The sequence below is a fragment of the Calypte anna genome, chromosome 18, assembly GCF_003957555.1.
Source record: "Calypte anna isolate BGI_N300 chromosome 18, bCalAnn1_v1.p, whole genome shotgun sequence".
Lineage (NCBI taxonomy): Eukaryota > Metazoa > Chordata > Aves > Apodiformes > Trochilidae > Calypte > Calypte anna.
The window spans coordinates 3,286,853-3,310,927 of NC_044263.1; the positions used below are offsets into that span (position 1 = coordinate 3,286,853).

At 40.1% G+C, this 24,075-nt stretch overlaps 1 protein-coding gene across 5 annotated transcripts in view; it reads left to right on the forward strand.

Annotated features, from left to right (window-relative positions):
• PITPNC1 (phosphatidylinositol transfer protein cytoplasmic 1) overlaps nucleotides 1–24,075 on the forward strand; it is a 77,968-nt gene that overhangs the window by 17,790 nt on the left and 36,103 nt on the right. For all 5 annotated transcript variants that reach the window (XM_030461901.1, XM_030461900.1, XM_030461902.1 and 2 more), the window contains exons 2-4: nucleotides 15,275–15,423; nucleotides 19,213–19,301; nucleotides 19,750–19,757. In XM_030461901.1, the coding sequence (XP_030317761.1) occupies nucleotides 15,275–15,423; nucleotides 19,213–19,301; nucleotides 19,750–19,757 (246 nt within the window). The remainder of the gene's footprint in view (nucleotides 1–15,274; nucleotides 15,424–19,212; nucleotides 19,302–19,749; nucleotides 19,758–24,075) is intronic.

Consider the following 24,075-nt stretch of genomic DNA (forward strand, 5'->3'; position numbering starts at 1 on the left):
CCTGAAGTAGATACAGTAAATATCCATGCAGCTGACATTTAGGAGAGTTGAAGAGAAGAATCTCTCCTAATGGAAGTTGTCAGCCAGCTTAATGACAGGTAATCTGCTACTTTCTTTGCTTATACTTTAGATTCCTATCTCTTCAGTGTAAGTGGCTCATTTTCATATTACTATCACTACATTTTAAATACAATTATCTTAACAGAAAAATACTGCTACTCATTGACACAGGATACTGCCTCTGTCAGTGTGAAATGAAATGGTTGATGGTAACATAAACTTGTGTTTTCCTGAACTGGCAAGGACCTGCTACAGGGTCAGCACCATTGCTAGCAATAGAAACAGCTACCCAGCACATCCACCAAACTGGTTTCACTGGAATTATTAATAATATAATATTATTTATTAAGTGAAACTGCAAGCTGCTGATGGTATTTTAGGCCAGATGCATCAGGACAGTGAAGTTCAGATTAGTGGGAGTTGAGGATGTTTTTTTAGCTTGTTACAAGCTCCTTCATCTTTGATTCCAGAAAATACTAATAACACACAAGCCAAAGTAGGCAGAAGTTAAGAAGAAGCTGAGAGTGTAGGGGCACTCCTGAGTGCAATATTGCCAGCAGTTCTCTACACCTCTGGTATCTGCAAATGTCAGCCTCGGTTTGGGAACCCCTCAAGCCAGGAGAGCACAGCACAGTTCAGCCAAACCAGTGAGCCCACACTCAGCTTGCACTGCAGAAAATGTCTGTGTTATTTTTTTAACTACTGTCATGTTGTTTTATAGATGAATTATTTGCAAGCCCTTAAATCTCATCTTCTTCCAGCATCTTCTTTATATTACCTTCTAAAAACACATCAAGAATTTCATTTCAAGAAAATTTAAGCTTGTCTGCTTCTATGAGCTCCTCACCTAATAGCTCACACAGATGTTGAAGCTGGTGTCTTCTGAGAGGCTAAGATAAATTTCTTCTGTGTTTTAGTGTATTTCTGAAAAGATAAAGTATAACATTTTTGCTCGTGGTTTTGTACCCTTGCAGGGACAATTTGAGGCATTTCCACCAGGTTGTTGTGTTAGCTGGAAAACTATTTTGAAGCCAATATCCAACAGTAACCTAAAAATTCATTTAATGTCTCTTTTTTCCTTCTGGTGTCACTGGAAGGAGAAAAGTCAGATGGCTTTAATGAAACATTTAATCTGTGGATGAATGGAGAGGCAGGCATGGTTCTGCAAGTCTCCCTTTGGGATTGCTTGCATTTCTAGGCTGGAGTAAGAGCATCCTGTGCCCTGCTGCTGCCCTGAGTCCATGGCTGCAAAAGATGAGAGAGTAACAGCCCAGTGACATCTTCCAGTTACACACAAGGCAAAGGTACTGTCATGTGGGAAAGTGTTTCACATCAGGCTGACTTCACAAACACCTCAGCTGCAAAGATAAAAGCCTGCATTTTGTAAAGGTTTATAGTTTTGTCATATAAATCTCATCAGCAGATAGAAATAAAATCATCTGAAAGTGGAATGGTGAAGAGCAGCAATACTGTTTCAGGTTTGTGTGATTACTTTGAATAGGAAGCAGAAAACCAACACTAGTTTTATCTTCCTGATGTAATGAAATACTGAGTTATCCTTTCATTTTCAGAGGTCAAAAAGAGAATTAGGAAACTTGATCTTTCAGAGGCACTTATTCACATGAGTGAGTCTGCAGTCATTCTGGCTGTCTTTGTGATGGGGAAGTAATTTGGGGAATAGTTGGAGTTGTCAGGGCCTTGTGGCAGAATAAAGGACCAGAATAGCAGCAGAAGCAGCAAATCTCAAATTCAGGCCTTCTGACTGTAGAAGAGTCCATTGTGTCTCTCTGTAGCACAGATTAGGGCTGACAGAAAACCCTAAGATCTTTTTGAGAGAACAGCCTTACCAAATTCAGGTGGCAGGAGAAAGATGGGGCCTCTGGTTGGGGTGAGCTCTGGCACAGAAAATGAAGAGCCCTTCAGGGTCAGCTGCAGTTAGCAGATTCTGAACCCAATCCTGTGGTCAGTGCAACTCAGGAATTTTCCTAAATTCTGTTTAGGAGGCCACCAAGAGGCCACCATATCTGAAATGCTATGAAGTCATCATTTTCCTCTCTACCATATTAAAAAAAAAAAAGTTGAGGAAGGTGGAAGACTGATACAAGGGCTGGATCTGACAGATCTGTACCAATGGGTGAGTTACTCAGAATCCTGAGTGAATGAAGACATGACAGGTTTAGTACAGCAAATTGAGCATACACTTTGAGTATATAAATCCATAACTTGTCTGCATGCATGCATCCCTCTGGAAATGCCAGATTTCTTCCCACACACTGCCCTACTTGTCAGCATGTGAGCTCACAGCAAGACGACCATTTGGCTCCAACAGAAGTAGCACTGCAAGCATCCCACAGAGCCACACAGATAGCTGGGCCTCTCAGTGACACTTGTGACCACTTAACACAGCAAATTTCTCATTACCATCCTGTCAGTCAAAAGTAGAATTTTATACATTCATTTATTTGTTTTTAATTAATGGTATGCAGCCTGGATAGAAGAAAAGATTCCAGAAGAACTGGGTAGCCTGGCTGTCTGCAGTGGTAGGAATTGGTTTTGATAATCCAAGCTTGAGAAGCAGGTATATGAGATCCTAATGATGAAGGCAGATGCAGGTGAAGAATATGCTGTGACACTCTACAGCTTTAATTTGAGTGTCTGAGGTGCTGGATAGCAGTTCAGCCATGGCAGTGAGGAATTCAGAGTGCACTGCCAGCCCAGATGCTTATCTGCTTCTCAGGAGAGTTGTGCAGTCCACAGTGAGCACAAGGCAAAACAACAACAAAAAGGAAAAAAAAAAAAAAAAGAAAAAGATAAATAGAGAATTTAGGTTTCAAGGTTGGATAATTAACCATTAACCTGTATGCTTCCATTCTCTGCAGTGGATAGGAGGGGGAAGAACTGGATTTTACACAGACTAACAAGTAGCTGGGAAGTGACAGTGTGGATCCTGCAGTAAGAATTTCCATGAGCTCCCATTAAACCTATTCTCTGAACTACCTATCTAAAATATTCTTAGATAAGATCCAGACACCAGGTCCTTTTTAAAATGCCACGTTCCAGAGTTCTCCCTGTTTTAGGAACCCTAAAGTGACATCTTCTCCCTCCCCACCCCAAAAATTTTCAAACATGGAAGAGAAAACATGAAAAAAACAACATGAGAAATGGTGCACAAGAGCAGTGAAATTTGTTAGGTAGGAAACTCTCCGACATGCATTTGTCTGGCCCTTCAGCAGCAGAATAAAGCTCTGAGTATTCACACTAAAGTTTAGCATCATCTGGTTAAGAAAGCCCAAAGTTCATGAAGTTTTTAGAATAAAAAATTATTTCATAAAACTGCTTCAGTGTCATGTGGCTGTAGAAATAGTAGAACCCATCTAAAGCAGTATAAAAGCAATGCTTGAACTTAGAGCTAATACTGTAATGAATGTTTGCCTGAACCACATGCATTTAAAATGACATTAGAAGACATTTTGATGACTGAGCAACCTGTGAGACCAGTTTGGGCATGGAGATTTTTAGTGAGATTCATTCATGCTATAACCTTATCTTCCATCTCTTTGATTAATTACATCTCTTTGTGTTTCCTGAGGAATAATTTATAGCTACGTAGCATATATCAAAGAACTGTATAAACTTGTCTGGATTCTTTGTTTTTCTGAGGAGGAGTAATCTTGCAAGCAGATGGTGAGCTAGAGGAAGGCAGAGCTGTGTCAGTATGCAACAGGTTTGTGTTCTTGCTGTCTGTTCTTTCTTTATACTGTAAAAAACAAATGTGTTAGACAAAGAACTTTCACTGGGTTGCCACTGCTACAGCAACCACTTCCTCCCTATCAGTTTGAACCAATGTCTTGTTGAGAGTTTGTTGTTTGGGCAACAAAAGGCCAGGGGGGGCAGCAGGGAAGGGAGCAATGATAGCTTTTTAATTGTATTTTAGGCTTTGGTGAGGGGAGGCTTATTTAGCTTTTGTGTGCATGTGGTTTTGTTTGTTTCTTTCCATTTTTGAGGTCTACAGCAGGATGCTCCAGCTGAATTCTCTGACTTTGATACAAACCCAGCTTTTTTTTCTGATGGGTGTGCATTTCAAGCCTTCGAGCTGTTTGGTTTCCATTCTGAACACGTGTCTTGGGTAGCAGATTGAAGCCCAGGGAACTTGCATGAAGCTGTGGTCTGAGGGACTGGAGGAGGAAAGCCAGGTTCTCTCTAGAGGGATTGTATCTATTTATCCATTGTGTTGTTAAGGTTTCTGAGCTCTATTCCCTGATGCTACTGCACACCATGAACTCTCATCCCCAGAGGATTTGTTCCCAGTGACGCAGCTGGCTCTAAGTAAGGAGGAAGTGGTTAACTTGGGAGTAGAAAGTGCAGAAAAGCTGTTTGTGTGCTTACGTACAAAGCTCTCCAGAGTCAACAGGAGAGGCTTTCCATTGAACTCCATGGGATCTGTTCCAGCCAAAGGGCCTCTTGGAAACTTCTCTGTAGCAGAAAGTTTGAACACCACAGAGAATTCTTAGTGCTGGGAGGAAAGGTATTCCCACTGAGCAAGGTTGGTTTAGCTGTTACTTGTGGTCTCCAAGCTACTTCAGAAGAGTTCACAGTCCAGCACAAAACCAGGACCCACTCATTCTGCTCTCTCTTTACTGCTGGTGCTGGAGGTAGGGCAGGAAAATCTGTCCCAGAAGGGTTTTCACTTCTCTGGTGTATTGTCAGGACTCCATTTGTAGCACTGGATTCTCTTCCATGCTGCAGATCTTCACTAAGAAATTGCCAGCTATGCCCTACAGCTCCTGTGGAACAAAGCTGTGGGTATCTCTGCAGAATACAGAGATATTTAGTTGCAGTATTAGCTTGAGAAATTATATCCAATTTAACCCAAGCATTGTCACTTCAACTCTGTTACTATGGGTAACTTCCTTAGAGAAAGGTAGTTACTATTCTGTCTGTCTGCTTATCATTTATTTCCTTCATTCCTCCACATTCCTTATAATATGAAGTTTTCAAGTGATTATGTTTACACCCTTAAGCATGTTTGCTTTTTAAAATTGATGCCCTATGAAGGGAGAACACATTTTAAAACGTTTTGTTTCTCTAGTTCTCATAAATGCAATGAACTTGTGCAATTCTTCTGTATTGGTTCAAATCTGGGATTTTGGAGTAGTTCTCTGCACCTCCCTCTGTACTGTTACCAAGTTCTGTTCCAGAGGAGGTGCTGGTTGTGTTTGTAATTTTGTAGGCTTTCCTTACAGGATTTGTTTGGCATCTGACACAGGTCAGTACAAACAGATAAACACTGGTAGAATGCTTAATACTCTGACACCATCTGTCAAAAACATCTGGAGACCACATAGCTTCACATTGCTGGATGACAATAACATGGAATTCAGCCTATGGAGTCCCTTGGCAGTAATTCTTTGCCTTCATCCTCCTTTTATTCCACCAGTGGTATTGAAGGAATGTCTGCTCTGGAAGCTTTGGAGGCTGTCAGGAATGTGGCCTTTCCTGGCAATATTAATCCTGCTTACGTAAAAGCTTCCCTTCTGGAAAAGCAGGAATTCTGCTCATCTGGAGAGTGTCAAAAAAACCCAACTTGTACCTTCAAGGTGGAAAAAATTAAAGGCAAGGGTTGTATTCTGTAATTAGTCCTGACAAAGCCAGGAGCTGGCAGGCACATACTGTCCAAGCATCTTCACTTCTCCAGCACTTGCACTCCACAGATGTCACAGTTGTGTTGTCTTCTGCAGCCAACTCCAGGTTTGTTGCCCAAGAGTTTATTTGGCTGCAGTTTTGATTTTTTCCCTAAGTCAATAGCAAGCAGAGTGTTTCCTAGCCTAAATATATTTACTACTTCAATTAGACTTCATGCATGCAAAAAAGGCATCAGTGCAATAATAGTAACTTGTTATGGTAGTGACTAATTTCAGTAGGGATTATTTGTCACTTGCAGATTTAGAGTAGGTACTTCATTTGCAGAAGTGTGTTCTAATGATCCTAAATGAAAAAATTATATCTTCTTTTGGTATTAGTTTTCAGATTTCAGTGTATCTTCTGAATCTGGGAAAGGGAGGAAAATCTGTGTCCTTCTTATAAAGTTCCAATGTTGCTCTTGTGTATTTCCTTTCAAAGGATGAGTGTAGAGAACTTTAATATTTTCATCACCCTAATCTCTGGGTTAGATGCAGAGATGCTGGAGTGACCTCAACTATTTGCAGGCACATAATTTTATCTTCAGGATGCAGGCTTATAACAAGTGCATTTTAAAATCAAATTGAAGTTAGTTTTATTTTAAAAAATCAGGAAGTATTTTTTGACATAAAATATTCTGGCCTGTTAATATCTTTTTGTTTCTTTGGAAGTTGCAAACAGAATTTCACTTTCTTCTGAATAAGATATCAGAAGGCAGGTTGGATTTGTCTTGTTCATATTGTGAGGAGAAAATACTAAATTCTGGTGCTCAGGGTTAGATTGTGTATCCTAAGAAAGTTCTCACTTTTTCATAATTATAAGCAGAACTCATTTGCTTAAAATGCACCAAAAGGAACTTGCTTACCAAAAAAATTATTCCCTCTGTGACTCTGAAAAAGTTTTTTGGATCCTTTGTGGTCTCTTTGGTGCTTCTAAACTCAAAGTTTACAGGCATAAAATGTGTTGTTGTTGCTGGTTTTTTTTTTTCTTCTGAAAGCATCAAATTCTCTGTACTTCAAAGTTGATGGCTTTGTTATGAGAGAGATTTTTGTAAGTCACAAAAATGAGTAATTACTGAAGAAAAGTAATTAGAGAAAAGAAGCCTGAGGGGAAAGAAGTTCTACTTAAACATTAAGCAAATGCCATTAGCCATGCAAAAAGAGAAAAATAATTTCTAAAAGTATGAACAGATGCACACGTCTGGTCCATTTATAGTTAAGGACAAACCTAACTCCCAAGTCCAATTTTGGACTCTCTTGAATTTAGAAAGGGTCAAAGGATGTATTCAGTTCTGAATACTCCCACCTTCAACTGAGATCAATTAAACTAAATATATTTTCTTTAAATCCTGTACTTCAGAGAAGTCAACCTTTCCCTTCAAACTCAGCTTTGTGTCTCCAGCCCTTTGATGAATCCCATTGTGTGGGGTCCCCAGCACTTCCTTTCTTTAGCCAACAAAAATGTGTTTAATATGCATGACACGGGTTCAGTTTCTTCTCTTTCCCCTCCCATTCTTGGTGCTAATGAAAAAAACACATAAAAGTTTTTGCTGCCTGGTTTATTGAAGGAAGGTTCTTGCTCCCCATCACTATTCCATGGGGAATGTCACTTTGCACTGGGAGTGACCCAACTGGTGCCCACTTCTGAGAAGAGATTTAGGAGGAAGCCTGCACTTTTCCATTCTGACTTTTCTTGGAATATCTGAACTAGAAATAGGATTTTCCTGGAATAGCAGGAAAAGAATTTGGCTCCCTACACAAACTTTAGTAACCTCTACAAAAATTAGGCTTTTTTTCTTCATTTTAATGCATTAAAATGTTGAGAAATGCACTGAAATGCTCCTTGAGCTCGAGCCTGCAAATTCACTACAATCTTATGAGTGAATTGGAGTTAGCAAATAAAATGTGGTTTGGTAGTGACTTAGAAAAAACATCAATATTATAACTGGCTTTGCATGGAAAGATAAAGTGAACTGTGAATGAAGAGCAATGAGCTGGAATCAAGGCCTGGAATGTTTGTGGGTTAATCACTGCCAGGTAGGGAGCAGCAGATGTGAAGGGGTTCAGTGTGTGGTACTGGGAGGCTGCTTGGAAGTGGTCAAGTGACACAGCAAGTCCCTGTTAGCTGTTCTTTCAGGGGTTGTGAGCAGAGGACATTTTAGCCTCCTGCAGATTTATCTGCATCCTCTGCAGGAAGCACGTGTGTCCTCATAAATCTAAATAATAGAAGATTATCAGTATTTATGTAAAAAGCACGTGGTGTAAATGGTTGAAAGATTTCAGCAGCTGACTCACTGTAAAATATTGTTAATAAAACCTGATTCTTAAAAATTGTATGAGCTTGTACACACAGGCTAAACAGCTGGCTTTTTTCAATAGCACAGCTGGTGGAGAAACTAAATGCCAACCCTTTGAACAGGATGTGAGCTATATTTGGAGAAACATTTGCATGAGAGATGAAAATTTGGATTTACTTTAATTTTCAGTGTACACCTATTAAGCACAGATCTGGTCCCACTCCTGGGGATTTCAGTATCACTCATTTTGCTTTCTGAGCCAGGACACTGTACCTGAAAAATACCAGAGAAGGGTCCTGTCCTTCTAAACAGCCAAGATGTTGCTGCTGAACTGTCACTCACAGGATTTTAAGCAGCTACAGAACCTTCATGATGTAATTTCTTCCTTGAAAAGGCAAAGCAGACATGAAAGCAGGCAGAATTGCACTGCACAGCATGCAAAAGTCAACTGTTCCTGCTGCAACTGTTTGTTTGTGAGGCTCCAAAAGCATTCCCATCAATTTGGGCAAGACTGGAGAAGACTGCTGATGCAAGGCAGCAGCTGTGTGGTGCATTGTGAATCACAGAGGCGTGCAGGAATTAATTGAAATTGAAATTTTGAGCTCATCTCGAGTCAGATTCTATATATACTGCTGGGGTAAGTGACATTTACACCATTAAATGACTTCTAGGTTTTTCTAGGGCCTCAAATCACAACAGTGCCTCATGTTTACATTCAATTTTTAGGACCTAGATATTTATAGTTGTTATTTTAGGCTTCCTCCTAAAGCTTTCTATAGCCCTTGTTACACTGGCTGGTTTTTTTTTTTTTTAATTATTTTAAGCCATTCATTGTATGCAAGTTCAGAAAGTGCTGTTGCCTTCCTGACAGCTCAGTCTGTGTTTTCCTGTCTTACTTGGAATTTAAGGACTACTAGACAGGCAAATTACTACAAAGCAAGGTCGGTTCAGTTGTACTGTGATGAAGCAATGGAAGTCCTGTAATAGGGACAGCATTTTGCCAGAAATGTCACCATTACTATTCAGTTGGTGTAGGGAGTTTCACACCAATCACTGTCCTGAGCAGCCATGGCATTAATCACATAAAATCATCTATAGACAAAAATAACCTTTATAAACCTTTGATTTTCTTGCATCTGGTATTTGTCCCCCTGGTTGTTAGTGAATATTGTTTTCATTTCTCAGATGGCTTCCCCCTTCTTGAGAGTAGATTTTTCCCAGTGCTGACTTTTTGTGTTGCTTTAATTCAGATGCTTGCTGCAACTGATTTGCAAGACAAAACACACCTTTACTATGTTTAAACCCAAAGATAGAATGACACCTGAAGCTCTGGTACTCACTTAACTGTGGCAGCTCACTAATAATCTGTAACTAGATAAGGTCAGTCATGTAGATTTATTTTTTTTTTAGTGATATTCCTTCCTGCTACAAGCCAATCCTGTTGTTTCAGGAGGTTGATTGATCTTTTGTAGAGGTAAAACCAGATTTGCTTTTGAAGCCACTAATTTAGAAAGTTTCCTTTGCTTCTAGAGGTACCTCCTTGTATTTGTGCCTCAGACATTTGAAAATAACAGTTCATAAAAACTTCTTCACACTTAGGATATTTCTAGGTGGCAAGCAGAGCACAGTTCAGAGATGCCTTGTTTGCTCTGAACACCTCAGCTTAGAAACCAGAAGTCAAATAATGTGTTAGTGCAGACTCCACACTGCTGAAGGAGATGTAAAACCAACTCAGTGACAGTCTGGGTATCTCTGCAAGGCACTGAGCTGGAAGCACACATCCCTCACACCCCTTCTGCACTCTCTGTTTTCTACTCATCATTTCCTTGCAGATTTTCCCAGCAGTCAGATCCAGCAGTGTTCCCTTCATGGGACCTGAGCCCACTGTGGGGTTGTTTTACCAGGGAAATCACTGTTTTATAAGTATAAACTGCTACCTTCCCACTGCTAAACTGTGCTTCATAAGAAAGACTTCCACGGTGGAATTTACTGTGAGTTTTCTTCTTGCACGTGGCCATCTAGGCAAGGAGAAGGATTATTTCAGTGGGAGTTTTCTAACTCCAGTGATTACAATTTGGATTCATTTCCTTCCTTAGGAATGTCCTGCAGTAAAAAGTGGTGGCTAAGGAGAGTTCTTCCCTTCTGTTTCTTGCAGAGTAGCAGCTCTGAGAACCAGACTTAAGCTGAAACACAGCAAACCAGACCCTAAATCAAAAGGCCAGCCAAGGAGGAGCCAATACAACCCCAGCAGACACCACCACACTCTACATTGCTCCATGCTAGTTAAAACCAATCTAAGAATGTTAATAACAGGGGAAATAAATCACCCTGTCACAACCTGGAGCTTGTGTCATGGAAAAAAGATTTTTTATATATATATATTATTCTTAATAGCTATGAATCATCATCTACCCAAGGACAGGGTTCAGAAGGCAGAATCTTGGGAAGTGTTTTAATTGCCCACGTGTGAGGGCTCTGCTTTAACCTCCAGATGAGCAGGAGGATGCATGAGGCTTCACCCATTGCAGCAGGCAGACAGGATGATGTCTCACAGCTGTAACACCATGGAGGATTTATAGTCAGTGAGTGAGATAAGAGAAACCACTTCTGTTTCAGTTATTACAGTTTAGAATTTTTTAAAAACTTTTCAGGAGTGTCCTGTGATAGAAGCATGTAGCTGGAAATCACTAGATTGAGGTTAAATACTCTGTTCTATCACAGATTTTTTTTTAAGGTTTTAATGTTGAGGTATTCATTTCACTTCTGTTTCAACTCTCATGTTCCTTTCTTTACCCATCTTCAATAACTAACTGTGAACTTTTCATATTTGTGGCAGTATGGGGCTTAAGTCTTGCCTGAGACCTGAAAACAATGTTTTCTACCATCAAAACAAAATGCATAGTAGGAAATGTCAGTGTATCCTTCTAAACAAAGATATTTACTTAAGGAACTACATTTTTATACAAGTTATTCCAGACATAAGATTTTCTTTAATTTTTTACTGCCTGACTCAAGAAAACCAAAAAACTTATCCTGGTCTCACTTATAATTTTAAAGATGATGAGATTGACCATCATTCTGGTGTTGCTAACATAAACCTTCCTTGTTGCATGACTAAACTCCCAACAGGCAAACACCATCTGCCTGTTGAAGGAAAAGAGAAACCACCACTGAGACAATGAACTCACTACAAGTGGAGAAACATCAAGTCTCCTACAGAAGCTAAGTTGCAATATCCACAGAAATCTCTCAATCCACACTCAGCACATTTGTTGAAGTTCTTCCTTTGCTATTGAAGAAATTTCCCCCTATTAAACTGAAGAGTTTTCAAGCAAAGAGCTTTTCTCCAGAGCCAAATTCAGATCAGGTGCTACTGCAGAATATTTTAGTGACTTCCTTGAACAGTTTATGGTCTTGGAAAATGATCTTCCAGCTAAGCACATGCAAATTCAGATTGTGATAGAGCAGCATAAATAATAGTGGTACAGCAGTTTATCCTTGCAGGAATAATGAATATTGTTTTCTGCAGTAAAGTCTTTCTTAAGTGATATTCCTCCACCATACCAATAGGGCCTTAGCAAAAGCTGTGCCTTTTTTTGCCAGACATTTAAACTTCAGTAAGTTCTGTGTGACACATCTTTGCTTTGGATGTTATTCACATAAACATAACCATACATTAAAAAAAAAAAAAGTTATTTTATCTGTAATAGTAGTTGTGTACTCCCTAGCTTAGCAAAGCTCTGTCCTCTTGGAAGGAAACTCTTTTTTTCATCCTTCCCTAGAATGATGTTAAAATATCATCCAACAGGTAAACCCAGGTGAAGAGCAAACAAAAAGCTCAGTTAGCTCCTTTGAAGGAAATGTAAAAGAATGTTTGCTTTTCCAGAACACAGGACACTCTCTGGCAGGACTGCAGAGTCATTCCAAGTTATGAAAAGTGGATATTTCACTAGGTTGGTGTCAGATCCATAGGTGTGGGAAGCCATCTGGGGAGAAGCAAGCAGCAGAAGAGCTGCTCAGCACCAGCCCTGGTGTCCTCGTCTCCTGCAGCATCTTCCAAGTGAGAAGCACAGAACTGAGCTGCCTTGGAAACCTTCTGGGGGCTCCTAAGTGTAATTGGAGATTGTGTGAGTCTGCTCAGAGAAGGAGAAACCTCTCTTTAAGCACTGACTGCAACATCTGGAGAGCAATTTCCACTTGATCACACTGATCATCATCTGAAGAGTGCAGTGGGGATGCAGCTCAGCTGCTCTGAACCATGTGCTCAGAGTGATTTACAGGCTTTGTGATTTGATATTTTGGATCATTTTGGTGGCATTATCTGTCCATGAAAAAAACCAACAACCTCAGTCATCAAAGCTTGGGGTGTTGTTATAGGTGTGTGTATCCCTGATTCATGATGCTGGAGCACATGAATGCTTCAGTACAACCCCATTGTTAGTTGGCAGCATGAATGTACCTTGGTTTTGATGTTTCTGACCCAATATTTTCAGCTGAAACTGAAGCCTGTATTTGATCATTAAAACTAAGGGCAAAATTGCAAAGGATGCCATGGGAAGTGGGAAATCAAAGCCTGCAGTGAGCTGTGCAGTCATGAAACACTTTCCAGAAATGCCCGTGGCAACTAGAAGTCATAACTAGGAGATAACAGAGATCTCCACAGATAACTCAGGAGAAATATTGGCTTTGTGGCCAATTGGAACTCATCTCCCCTCCCCTTGCCTCACCTGACCTCTTTGTGTTCCACAGGCTATAAATTACTGATCTCTTTCTTCCCATTAGGAGATAAGCACCTTATCACCTCTCCTCCTTCCTAACACTCTTACCAGTCCCCAGGCAGAAAGCATCTTTACTCTCAGGTGGCTTCATTGATACAAAGCAAATTAAAGGCAAAACATTTTTTTTCTCAACTTGCATTCAGCTTTGAAGGAAGTTGCTTTGATTTCAGACCTGAGGAACAGTTTCATGTGCCTGAAAGTCCTTTTTTCCAACTGTACTTGAAGTTGGTCAAATATAATATACCCCCTCTCTCCACAAACTGCCTTGCTTGTGTACCACTGGAATCATTTTTGTTAGAGAAAAAGAGAAGACAAGTTTTATGGAACTACTTTAAGGAGTGTGTGAGCACTGCAGCTCTTCAGAGCCTTGAAGATGATGACAAAATACTTTATTTTGATGAAACAGAGAAGAAGATGCAGTAGAACCTAAGGTAGATAACTGGCTTAGCAAGAAATACAATTTTAGGGCTTATCTTTTAAATAGGGACTTTTTTTTGTTTTTTTTCCCCAGGAGAAGGGCAATCCCTGTCCTTTAAGCCAATGATCCTGCAGGATCTGAATTTCTTATCTTCTCATGGCCTGCCTGCTGCAGGGGAATGAAGTGGGGTTAAGTGCAACCTCTGGAGGGATCCTGCTAGGATCCTATTCCTTAAGAGGATCTGTAGTAAGATGGTCTTGTTGGCATTTTCTAATAAGCTCTGTGATGGTTTGGGGGGGCGTTTTCCCAGCTAATTCTCTTTTCATTTGGGTTTTTTGGGCTTGTTAAAGTTTGTGATAGGATTTAGAAGATGTAGTGACCAGGCTGTCACTATGGTTTTGTTTGCAGATGCTGAACTAGTACTTGGCAGCTGCTGTAGTAGCTCAACCACTCTCTAAACTTGTTCTTTGTCTTGGAAGTGATTGATGTGATTGAAGTGATTACCATGGAGCTGCCTAAACACATTACTGGTGGGGAGAGAGGGGTCCAAATGGATAAAATGGTCCTGTACTTTGGCCACAACAACCCCATGCAGCGCTACAGGCTGGGCACAGAGTGGCTGGAGAGCAGCCAGGCAGAAAGGGACCTGGGAGTCTGGATTGACAAGAAACTGAACATGAGCCAGCAGTGTGCCCAGGTGGCCAAGAAGGCCAATGGCATCCTGGCCTGTATCAGAAACAGCGTCACCAGCAGGTCCAGGGAGGTGATTCTTCCCCTGTACTCAGCACTGGTGAGGCCACACCTCGAGTCCTGTGTCCAGTTCTGGGCCCCTCAGTTTAAGAAGGATGTAGAGGTCCTGGAACAGGTCCAAAGGAGGGCAACCAGGCTGGTGAAGGGACTCGAGCACAGGCCCTATGAGGAGAGGCTGAGAGAGCTGGGGCTGTTCAGCCTGAAGAAGAGGAGGCTCAGGGGAGACCTCATTGCTGTCTACAACTACCTGAAAGGAGGCTGTAGCGAGGTGGGAACTGGACTCTTTTCACAGACGACCTTCAACAAGACAAGAGGACACAGTCTTAAGTTGTGCCAGGGGAGGTTTAGGTTAGATATTAGAAAGAATTTCTTCACGGAGAGGGTGATCAGGCTATGGAATGGACTGCCCGGTGAGGTGGTAGATTCTCCATCCCTGGAGACATTTAAAAAAAGACTGGATGTGGCACTCAGTGCCATGGTCTAGCAACTGCTCCGGTGGGTCAAGGGTTGGACTAGATGATCTCTGAGGTCCCTTCCAACCCGGCTAATTCTATGATTCTATGAAAACTGGATGGGCTCAAAGAGTGTCATGAGAACCATGGTACTTTCAAGAATGTGGAAAGGACTTCAGTGAGAATAAAAATCTCAGAGCAGAAAAATGCCTGGAAAAGTACAGTTTCCATCCAAAATATTTGCACAGGAAAGTTCAAGGATGTATTTTTTGCTGTGTTTCTTTGGAGGCAAAAGCCCTGGTAGAGATGTAGACATCCTGAGAAAGAAATCAATTGCCTGTAACAATTTATTTTTCTGTGATAGCAATGTTGAGCCAATCCTCCTCTGTTCTGGCTTCTCAAGTAACTCAAGAGCCTATACAAAATGGATCATTTAAATGCTTAAATTAATTTTAAGAATACTGCCAAATCACTCATCCTAAAGTTATTTTTTGAAGGCCTTGGTCTATGTGGTTTTTTTCTGAAGTGCTCCTGTCTCTGTGAATTAGCTACTTGGGATCAACTGTTTATTTATGCTTAACATATATACTTACAAATACAGTCTAAAAACAGAGGACTGGCCTGATTCTTTACATCTCTATATATACAATTTTGGGGTTTTTTTTTCCCACAGGTGATGCCTTCATGAGGTAATGAGAGGACTCCAGCTAAATGAAGCTGCACGATACTGTTTGAAACTGCCTTTTATTTGCACCCAGTGCTGTATCATTGTAGGACATTGGCTTTTGAATAGGTGTGTGTTATACAAAGCTCACATATTGTTCTTGCTTTTGCTTTGCAGTACAGAATTGGACAGCTGTACATGATAAGCAAGCACAGCCATGAGCAGAGTGACCGAGGGGAAGGTGTGGAAGTGGTGCAGAATGAACCTTATGAAGATCCAAACCATGGCAATGGGCAGCTAACAGAAAAAAGGGTCTATCTCAACAGGCAAGTGCAGTAAAACTGGTTCTCTCAGCTTGGGCTGGAATAAAAAAGATTGGAAGGAGGATCCCTCCCAGGGTACTGCCTTTGTTTCAAGTAGAACATGTTCCCAGGAAGGAAGAAGGGGTAGACCAGTGGCTTCAAATAGAGGGATTAGTTGTTGTTTTCTCTCAAGTAGCTTTTCTAAGAGAGAATTCTAACTTGAGGCTAAAGTAGCAGAACTTTTGTTTTCTTTTACACTTAACTGTTGTTCATTTTGTTTGCTAAAATTAGGGGGAGAACAAAACAATTGAAAAACAAAACGAAACACCCCACCCTAAAAAAAAAAAACCCAAAACCAAACCACTAAAGTGTTTTAAGTGTTTCTTATCTTATAATAATGTCACAAAGCCAGTAACCTATTTTTGATGACAGATGACTTGCTGCATCAAAGTTAATTGATGTTATCAGTGACTATTAGGTTTGCACAATTATGACCTGTCCCAAAATAATAGGCTTAAATATGTGATGGAAAAGTTTGCTTTTGTTTCCTGGAAGTTCCATAATTCCCTAAAATGAAATAATGTGTCTCTTCCTATGGTGAAATTATGCTGCTGAGGATCAATGCTTCCACACTCAAAGGCCAGAAATGTTTTAATATATCTATTTTTGTGTGTCCCATGAAATATAGTGCTCAATCTCTTCCTATTTTTACTACAACTGATCTAATTTAATATCACTGCTTTTTGGAAGTTCTTCTGTTCCTCTGGGCCTGTTTCACTTTATTAAACTCGTGCTCTGCAGCATTTCACAGTGGGCATAGAAACAGCAGAGCTATTGCTTCTAAAGTACAAGTTACTCCTGCACTGCAATCCTGACATATCTGACCTTAGCTCAGGCTAAATTGAATCACCAGGAAAGCTGCAGGCACACACACACAAGACAAGAGCCCAATAATATGTGTCTTGCCAATATTTAATATTATTATTGTGCTGGTCACTTTGTTCTCTCACAGGCTGGATACAGGACTTGGGGAAAATCAATACCTGTGTTCCTCTTGTGGAGCTCCCAGCAGTTGTGGTTTGTTGGGTTTTTTTATGTTTCTGGAGATTTCTTTCCTTTGTACTAAGAAGACAGAAGGCTTGAAGCACTGCAGAGCATATTCAGAATTACCACCTGGGTGTAACTCAGAATAAATACAAGGACTGTGTCCTAGAAGGTGTGGAGAAGACACACTTGGGAAGCCCATAATTTCTGGTTGTGCAGGCAGTGGAACAAAAGATCTTTCTTTTCCCCAGAGTGGGGCACAAACATTGACAAATATCCATGTGCCTGCAACAGCTTGGGTAGTTTACCTAAAGCTAGGGGGAATGTTTGAATTTAACAATAATTATGAATATTCCTTGATAATTGTCACCAGATTTCTGTTTGAATCAATGCCCTCAGACATTAAAGCTTTGTGGAAAGGATCAGTGGGTTTTCAGGCAGCTCTGGATTTTGCTGGGATCTTTCTAGAAGACCTCAAGGAGGAAAGCTGGCATACAAGATGGAGTGGAAACTTACCCTCTGCCTCCTTTCCTTGAGGAGCAGCTTTCCTTTCACACTAGCACAGTTCTCTCCTTCATCTTTTTGTCTTCCCAGGTCTACTGCTCTCTTTGCTTCACTTTATTTTGCTCTGGACTGATCTCTCCTAAAGCAATGTGAGCTTGTATATTCACTGGTGCCATCTTGGAAAAAAATATGCATAATTTTAATCTTTTTCTTAGTTATACTTTAATTCTTGGAGAGGATCTTCTTGCTTAGCAATGGTTTCAACTGGAATGTCTTTTAGAAACATTTTCTCCCTCTGTGCTGAAAGACTGAGCTTCATCTGGGGGAGGAGGAAATAAAAAAAAAGAAAGAGAACATGATCCACAGACAACTGTGCTTCTAAAACTGAAATACTATATTTTCTTTCTCTGAAAGGACCTTGAAACAATTAGTGCATCTGTATGACTGTAACTTGCTGGAAACTCTGAGTACAATGTGTGTTTTGCTCATAAAATGATTTGTGTTGGAGATGTGCTGTGCCAGCACAGGTAGGTAGGCAGGCAAATACACTAAAAACAACAATAACCAAAATGTGCAAAATGAGCAGCTGTGTGTGAATAAAGACATTGTTAGTAAAATCATCCAGTGTCAGGGTAAGAGTTATATTCAGAATTGTTTACTGCCTCTTTTGTTTTCAGAAGCTGAAATTCTGAATCCTCTGGTGCTTATTATTGAGGCATCAGAGGGAAGTTTATCAGGGGTAAGGGAGGGAGCAGAGTTATGGTTATAAAAAACACTGACAGAGGCTGAGAAAAGAAACAAAAAATCTGCTAGAGTGAAGTCTGTTGTGCAGCATGTAAAATGCTGTGTAGCAGTGTTACACAGGGAAGGTTTATGTAAAGGAAAGGATCTGGTTTTCAGCAGTGCCCTCAAAGAGCAAAAGTCAATGCACTTGACTTTGAAACTTTAGATAATGTGCTAATGTCTGTATTTTGCCTCTGGACAAACACAATATTTATGCTAGATCATGGTTAAATAAGTGTTAATGATCCAGACTCTGTGTCTTCTTTAGAAATCTGCTAGTATGGAAAGTTAATGTACTTTCTGCACAAACTTACCTCAAACATTTACACTTGCAAAACAGGTTTGAAAGCATCTACTTTAATTCAGGATTCAGCCTTAAGCTGCAGAATCTTCTGGACACATTGCCAGGGTGACACAGTTTTATCTGAGTCTCTGAAATCCACTGATATTTGTGGTCTCCAAAAGTCCCCTTTCCTTTGAGTGAGCAGTACTGTGCCTGCTCCTGGCAGCTGCAGTGATTACAACTGACATCATCAAGAAAGAATTGAAAAATAAATTTTCTTGAACTTGCCTTCTTTTTAAAATGTGTGTTCACCCTTTCTTTGATCCCCTGAGTGACCAGAGTTCTGCAGATCAGAGACCTGAAATCCATGGTAAAGAAAATGCCCTCACTCTTCCATAGGATTGTTTAACACCCATTAATGATCTCTCCATGTGCTGTATCCACATCTTTCATTTTTTATTCTCCTCTTGCACCACCACAGAGGTAAATTCTCTGACAGACTGAACTCTGAGCTGTGGCATTAGTTAGTGCCATTAATCTCCTCACTTTTGTGATTTACTTTTCCCATCAGCAAAGTGGGACTAATGCTGCCTGCCAGCCCCACCAAGGTGTTTGAGTGGTTTGTTAATTTAAATAGAAAAGCTTCCAACTCAAGAGCTGGTAGTGTGGGAAAAGCTGTGTGCTGGGTGAGCTGAAGGTAAGGGCTGGGGGGACAGCAGAGAATATGGAGGAAGAAGAGTGTCTAGAGAAAAAATCATGGAATCAAGATAACATGGTCTGAGAGGACATTATTTACTCATGACCTTTTGTTAGAGAGTGCCTCCCTGTGGTTAAGAACACTGTGACACAGGTACACACCTCATGGTCTGACCTGCTGACTTCATCCATCCATGCCCCAAGGGTTTGAGGCCATAAATTCTTGAAATCTTCAGCCTGAGGTTAATCTGATCAGAGGGTATTGCAGTGGCTCCGTGTTGCTCCCTTGGAGAGAGGAACAAAGAGATTTGGTTTCTTGTGTGCTTGTGGAGAAAGCTGAGACAGAATGCAGCCATGAGATGAAAACACTGTTGTGAAGCCAAGGTTTGGCTGCATCCTGTGAAATACCTGTCAAATGAGGAACAGGTTGGGAAGCATCTTCTGCCCTGCAACCCTCATAAGTCACAGCATGTTCTCATTTTATATTTTCTTTTTATTTTCAGCAAACTGCCTAGCTGGGCGAGAGCAGTTGTTCCAAAAATATTTTATGTTACAGAGAAGGCTTGGAATTATTATCCTTATACAATCACAGGTAAGGAATAAAGCAGAAATTATTACTGCCTTGTACTTTTTGGATAGGTTTTTTTTATCTTCAGAAGCTCCAAGTTACATATTGAGCCACAGATGCAAAGTTATTTTAACCACTCCTGTTGAACTGCATATACTTTTCCATCTTCTGTTGCATGCTCTCAGGAAAAAAAGATTCTGTGGATGCATAAAGAATGGAGTGTTGTATCTGGGCATTTTCTTCCTTGAAATAAACCATCAGGTGCTTAGGTTTTGTGCTGACTTGTGCCCTTCATTGTCCTGTAGACTTTAGTCAAATATGCAATATTATAATCAACAGATTATCTGACACAGATTTATAATTAATGTATGTTTACTGTAAGGATCTTGCATCATTGTTTTATTTCACATTTCTTTTTTTTTTCTTTTCCCTCATCGTTCTTCTTTTTTACAAATGGACAATTGGAAATCAGAATACACAGTAAGTTTTTCTTCCTCTTTTTATTCTTAAAATAGAATAATTATGTGAAATGTAGTAATGGAATCCTAGCTGATTCCTTCATAATACAGCCAATGGATAATGCATTCAGCTGTGGAACTTTATTTTAGCTATTTGTTTAAGGAATTTAAGTTTCAATTTGAAGTGGTTCTGTGGGGATTCTATAAATTATTTACCTTATTCTTTATCTCTTCAAAATTGCTATATTTTTACCTGCTGACTGTAATGAAGAGAAGCTTCTGTAAAACAAGGCAAGACTTCCAAGGTCCCAGTTATTATGTGAAGACATAAGGAAATATTTTCTTTATTGTTTTATTAACTTATAAAATGTTCATCTCTGATATAATATGAGGGGAAACTGTACAATCTGTAGACAAAATTAAACATAATCTGGGCACAGTGCCCAGAAAAATCAGCTATTCCCTATAGCAGGGCTAAGGCAAAATATAGCACATAAATCATAAGAAAAACTGTTTTAAATGTGCTGGCCTCAATAATGCACAGGGATTTTTTCAGCAACCTTTGGAAGGTGAGGAGGAGACAGTGAGGAAGTTCCAGGTGATGGGACCTTGCAGAAACTCCTGCCTTGATTTAGTTTGAACTTCTGACTGTAGATAAAACATAATCCACTTGTTTTTCTTAACTCTGCAGTGCTCAGAATATTTGTACCATTTTTTAAAAAGCAGTGAAAAATACAGAGAGGAGAAGGATTCTAATGTGGTAAATGTGAAAGAGGAGAAATAAGGGATTTTAAAGGCTCAAATCTGAGAGCTGGGACTTGAAACTTTGATGACCAGGTTTGAAAACCCCAAGTACCAAAGTGGACTTTTCAACATGTCTGTAGGTACTGATTACACAGCCTGCTTTGTTTCACATTTTAAATTAATTTGATTGTCAGAAGAGACCCAAATGTCCTGTAATGGCCAGCAGCAGTGAGACAGAGTCTCAGCTATCTCTGTAAGGAGATACCTTCAGTAGGGTGTATCACAGCTTAAATTAATTGAGGTTTACCCTTTGGTAGGAGCTTTAATCTTAGTCTGGGAGAAGGATGTGCTCTGCTGCACTGCTGTCTGTTCCTTACACTCTGTTGTGTATTTTTCTTTAACTGTAAGTCAGTTGGGATGGTTTTTTTTTTATGGTGGTTTTTTTTTTCTTTAGCTGAAAAAGACAAGTGGAAATGATTACAGGGGTGGTAGCAGACAAATCTATGTCTGAATCTGAAATGCAAGACATAATCAGAACCAAACAGCAATGCTGTACTCAGAATTTGAATGAGGAGGTGACCTTTAGCTGAGCTGATCAGGCAACACCTGGAACACGTTTTGGTGAAAGTCTATAGACAGTATACAGCTAAAGAGATGTTCAGGAGCATCAGCTAAAATGATTGCAGGGTTTATAAAGAAAAATTAAGTCATTTTACCCCTGTGGAAGGTAGGCAGAGCAGTCACGAAGTGACAGCATAACAGCCTCTGGGAGCTGGGGACTAATTACTCACCATGGTGCAAGGAAAGAGAACTAGAAATATTGGGATGAGCTGAAGGAAACCAAACTTCAGACAAAAATCTAAAATGTGTTTTAATGGAGCTGATAGACTATGAAATTGTCTTCCGGGGAAATAGAGAAAGTGTCTTTGCCTCAAACTGTTGAATCTAGACTTAAAATATACCACTGGGAATAATTTCTATCCTTGTCTGGAAAATTTCTCTAAATTTTGATCTGCTGTGTTTGTTAGAGAATCCTGAAAAAAAAAAAAACCAAAAACCCACAGACATTGCTCAAAATATGGAAGATACCTTGGAAAGCCTTTTCTTAAAGACAGAATTCTCTCCAGAGGGTCTGTGGGACATCCTAAGAAATAAATTGAGCCTCATTTCAAGGAAAACTGAGGCAAATATAATTATTTCCTCTGGTATGTGTCAAGACCTCAGAGAGAGAGTTCCTAAATGTTCCATTATTGACTTGCAGGTTTGGTTCCTTTTGAGAAGAGGCATGTTATGTGCTTCACTTAGTCAGCTGCCAGTGAGTCCATGAAGTAAATTAGCTGGAAGGAATGTTTTTGTAATTGTTATTTTTATAATGAGATGACTTGAGAAGGGAAAAAAGAAAAAAGAAAAAAAAAAAAAAAAAAAAAAAAAAAAAAAAAAAAAGTTGTTTCAGATAAACATTACAAGAAATCTGTAGAGTTATTTTCCTGTGTTCTCTTTCTCTGATTACCAGTGCTGGAAATTTGGATGGAACCCATCAGTCTTCTGTGCACAAACTTTCCTCCAGTTTAAGTATCTGGAGAATCTACATCAAAAAAGCAACAGGATCTGCATTGCAAGATTAGAGCCTAATACACAATCACTACCAAAATTTCTTCCCTCTTACCCCTTGAGTTAGAAGGCAGACTAACTGGTGGCATTTCTCTAGTAAAACAGATATTTGCTTCCTCTAGAGATTCTAGCAGCAGGAAGGACCTCTGTGGTAGTTATAAGAAACAAATAATGTATTTCTAGGAAGCCACCAACCTGTATTCTCATCTAGTAGCTTAACCCCAGTGAAACAGGGTAAATCAAAGAATTCTTTTTCCACTGCTGCTGCCTTATTACAAAGCAGTCCCAACCCCTCTCTGACTCAGGGAGCTGCTTCCCACTTCTGTTCTTCCTCTCTGAGCAGGTTCCTGTGCCCAGGTAGCAGAGGAGGAGATTCTCTGGGAAGGCAAAATCAGAGCCAAGTGCTGAGTTTCGTAGTGATTGGAAGCAACTTGTTTGTTGTCTGTTTCATCTTCAAGCTATTGTGTGTAATACAAACAGTGGTTTTCTTCCTGAGCTTGTTTATGAGGATTTAACTCCCTTGCTTATTTTCAAGCCCTTTTTTGTGTGTGTGTTTTTCCATTGTTCAGACTCTTCCCTCCCAGCAGTGCTTTTTCTGTGCTTTGCCACCTTCCTGTGCTTATCTTGCTTTCCAATTCTCCTCCCTGTCTTTGAGTCACATCTCCCAAGCTCTGCCATCACCCTGCCCAGCCCTTTCCGTGTATTCTTTTCCATCTCTCTCATCCTGACTGGTGCTGGTTTGGGTAATAACCCTCATCACAGAGCAGCTCTGTGTGCTCATGTGCAGTCCTGCCCCGAGGATTCCGAAGGTAAACAAGAGCACAGTGGCCATTTTCCAAAAACCTTTGAATATTCAGCTAAAGAAACTGTCTTTATTCTTTCTGTAAACAGCTGAAGGAAGTCTTGTAATCTGCAATATGCTGTAGAGACACCAATATGTTATCCTCACGTTATCTTCTTGCCTAGAAATTGTAAGAACATCTTGTTTATCCATCCTCATGGGTAATTTGGATTTTCTCCCATACCCAGGTCTCTGTTCTGTCCTCACCATTGTCCAGAGGCTCTGGCAATCTCCCATGTTACATCCCTCCTCCTGTTCCATCCATCTTCCATGTTTATAAATGCCCCTTCTTGCTCTGGGGCTGTTAGATGTGGGTCTCCCTGGATCCCCTCCTGCCCTGCTTCCCCTTTGCCTCTGAGTGAGAAGCAGGGACTTTATTTGTCTTTTCCAGAATTGCTGTTGTGATCCACTGACTGCTGAAATAGTGCTTGTTAAAGTTGAAAGAGGTGGTACCTCTTTTACCCAGTTTAAAAAACAAAAAAAATCATCTTTTTTTTGGCCAGTCTCTCCTTATTGTAGCAGTTGCTGCGTTCTTGAGCTTTAAGCTCCATGGAGATTGCTCTGTAAAGGATTTATTTCCACCTGTGTTGCCAAAATAATGTATATGTGACCATATTAAAACAAAAGAAATAAAAAACAACTAAACCATGAGTCTGAAAAGCGATGGAAGATCAGAGGAACATTTACATGAAATGGCTGCCTCTCCAGACTTTTATGTCAAGATTTAGGGGAATATGCTTCTGCTGCTTTAAAAAAAAAAAAAAAAGAAAAAAAGAAAAAAATAAGTGGGATTAATTTTTACTGTACAAAAATAACTCCCAAGGATTGTGGATTAATATTCACCAGGAGCCCAAGAAATGAGGAGGTCTCTAGCAGCTCTTTGAACGTGCTGCAGAAAGAAGCTGAATGGAAAATGAAAGTAGCTAAAATGGTGCTGGTGAAATTGCACTGAGTGGTGTGCAGCAGGTTACAGAGGGTAAAGAAACCTCTCCCAGCTCTGTCCAACCTATTCACTGGCAAATACAGTAACTCCTGCAGCCACCTCAGGTGTAATTGCAAAGCAAAGATTATTTTTTATGGCCTTCTCCATAAAACAATTGTAAAAGGCTGTGTGTGTGTTTGTCTCTTTAAGACTTTGGCAAGT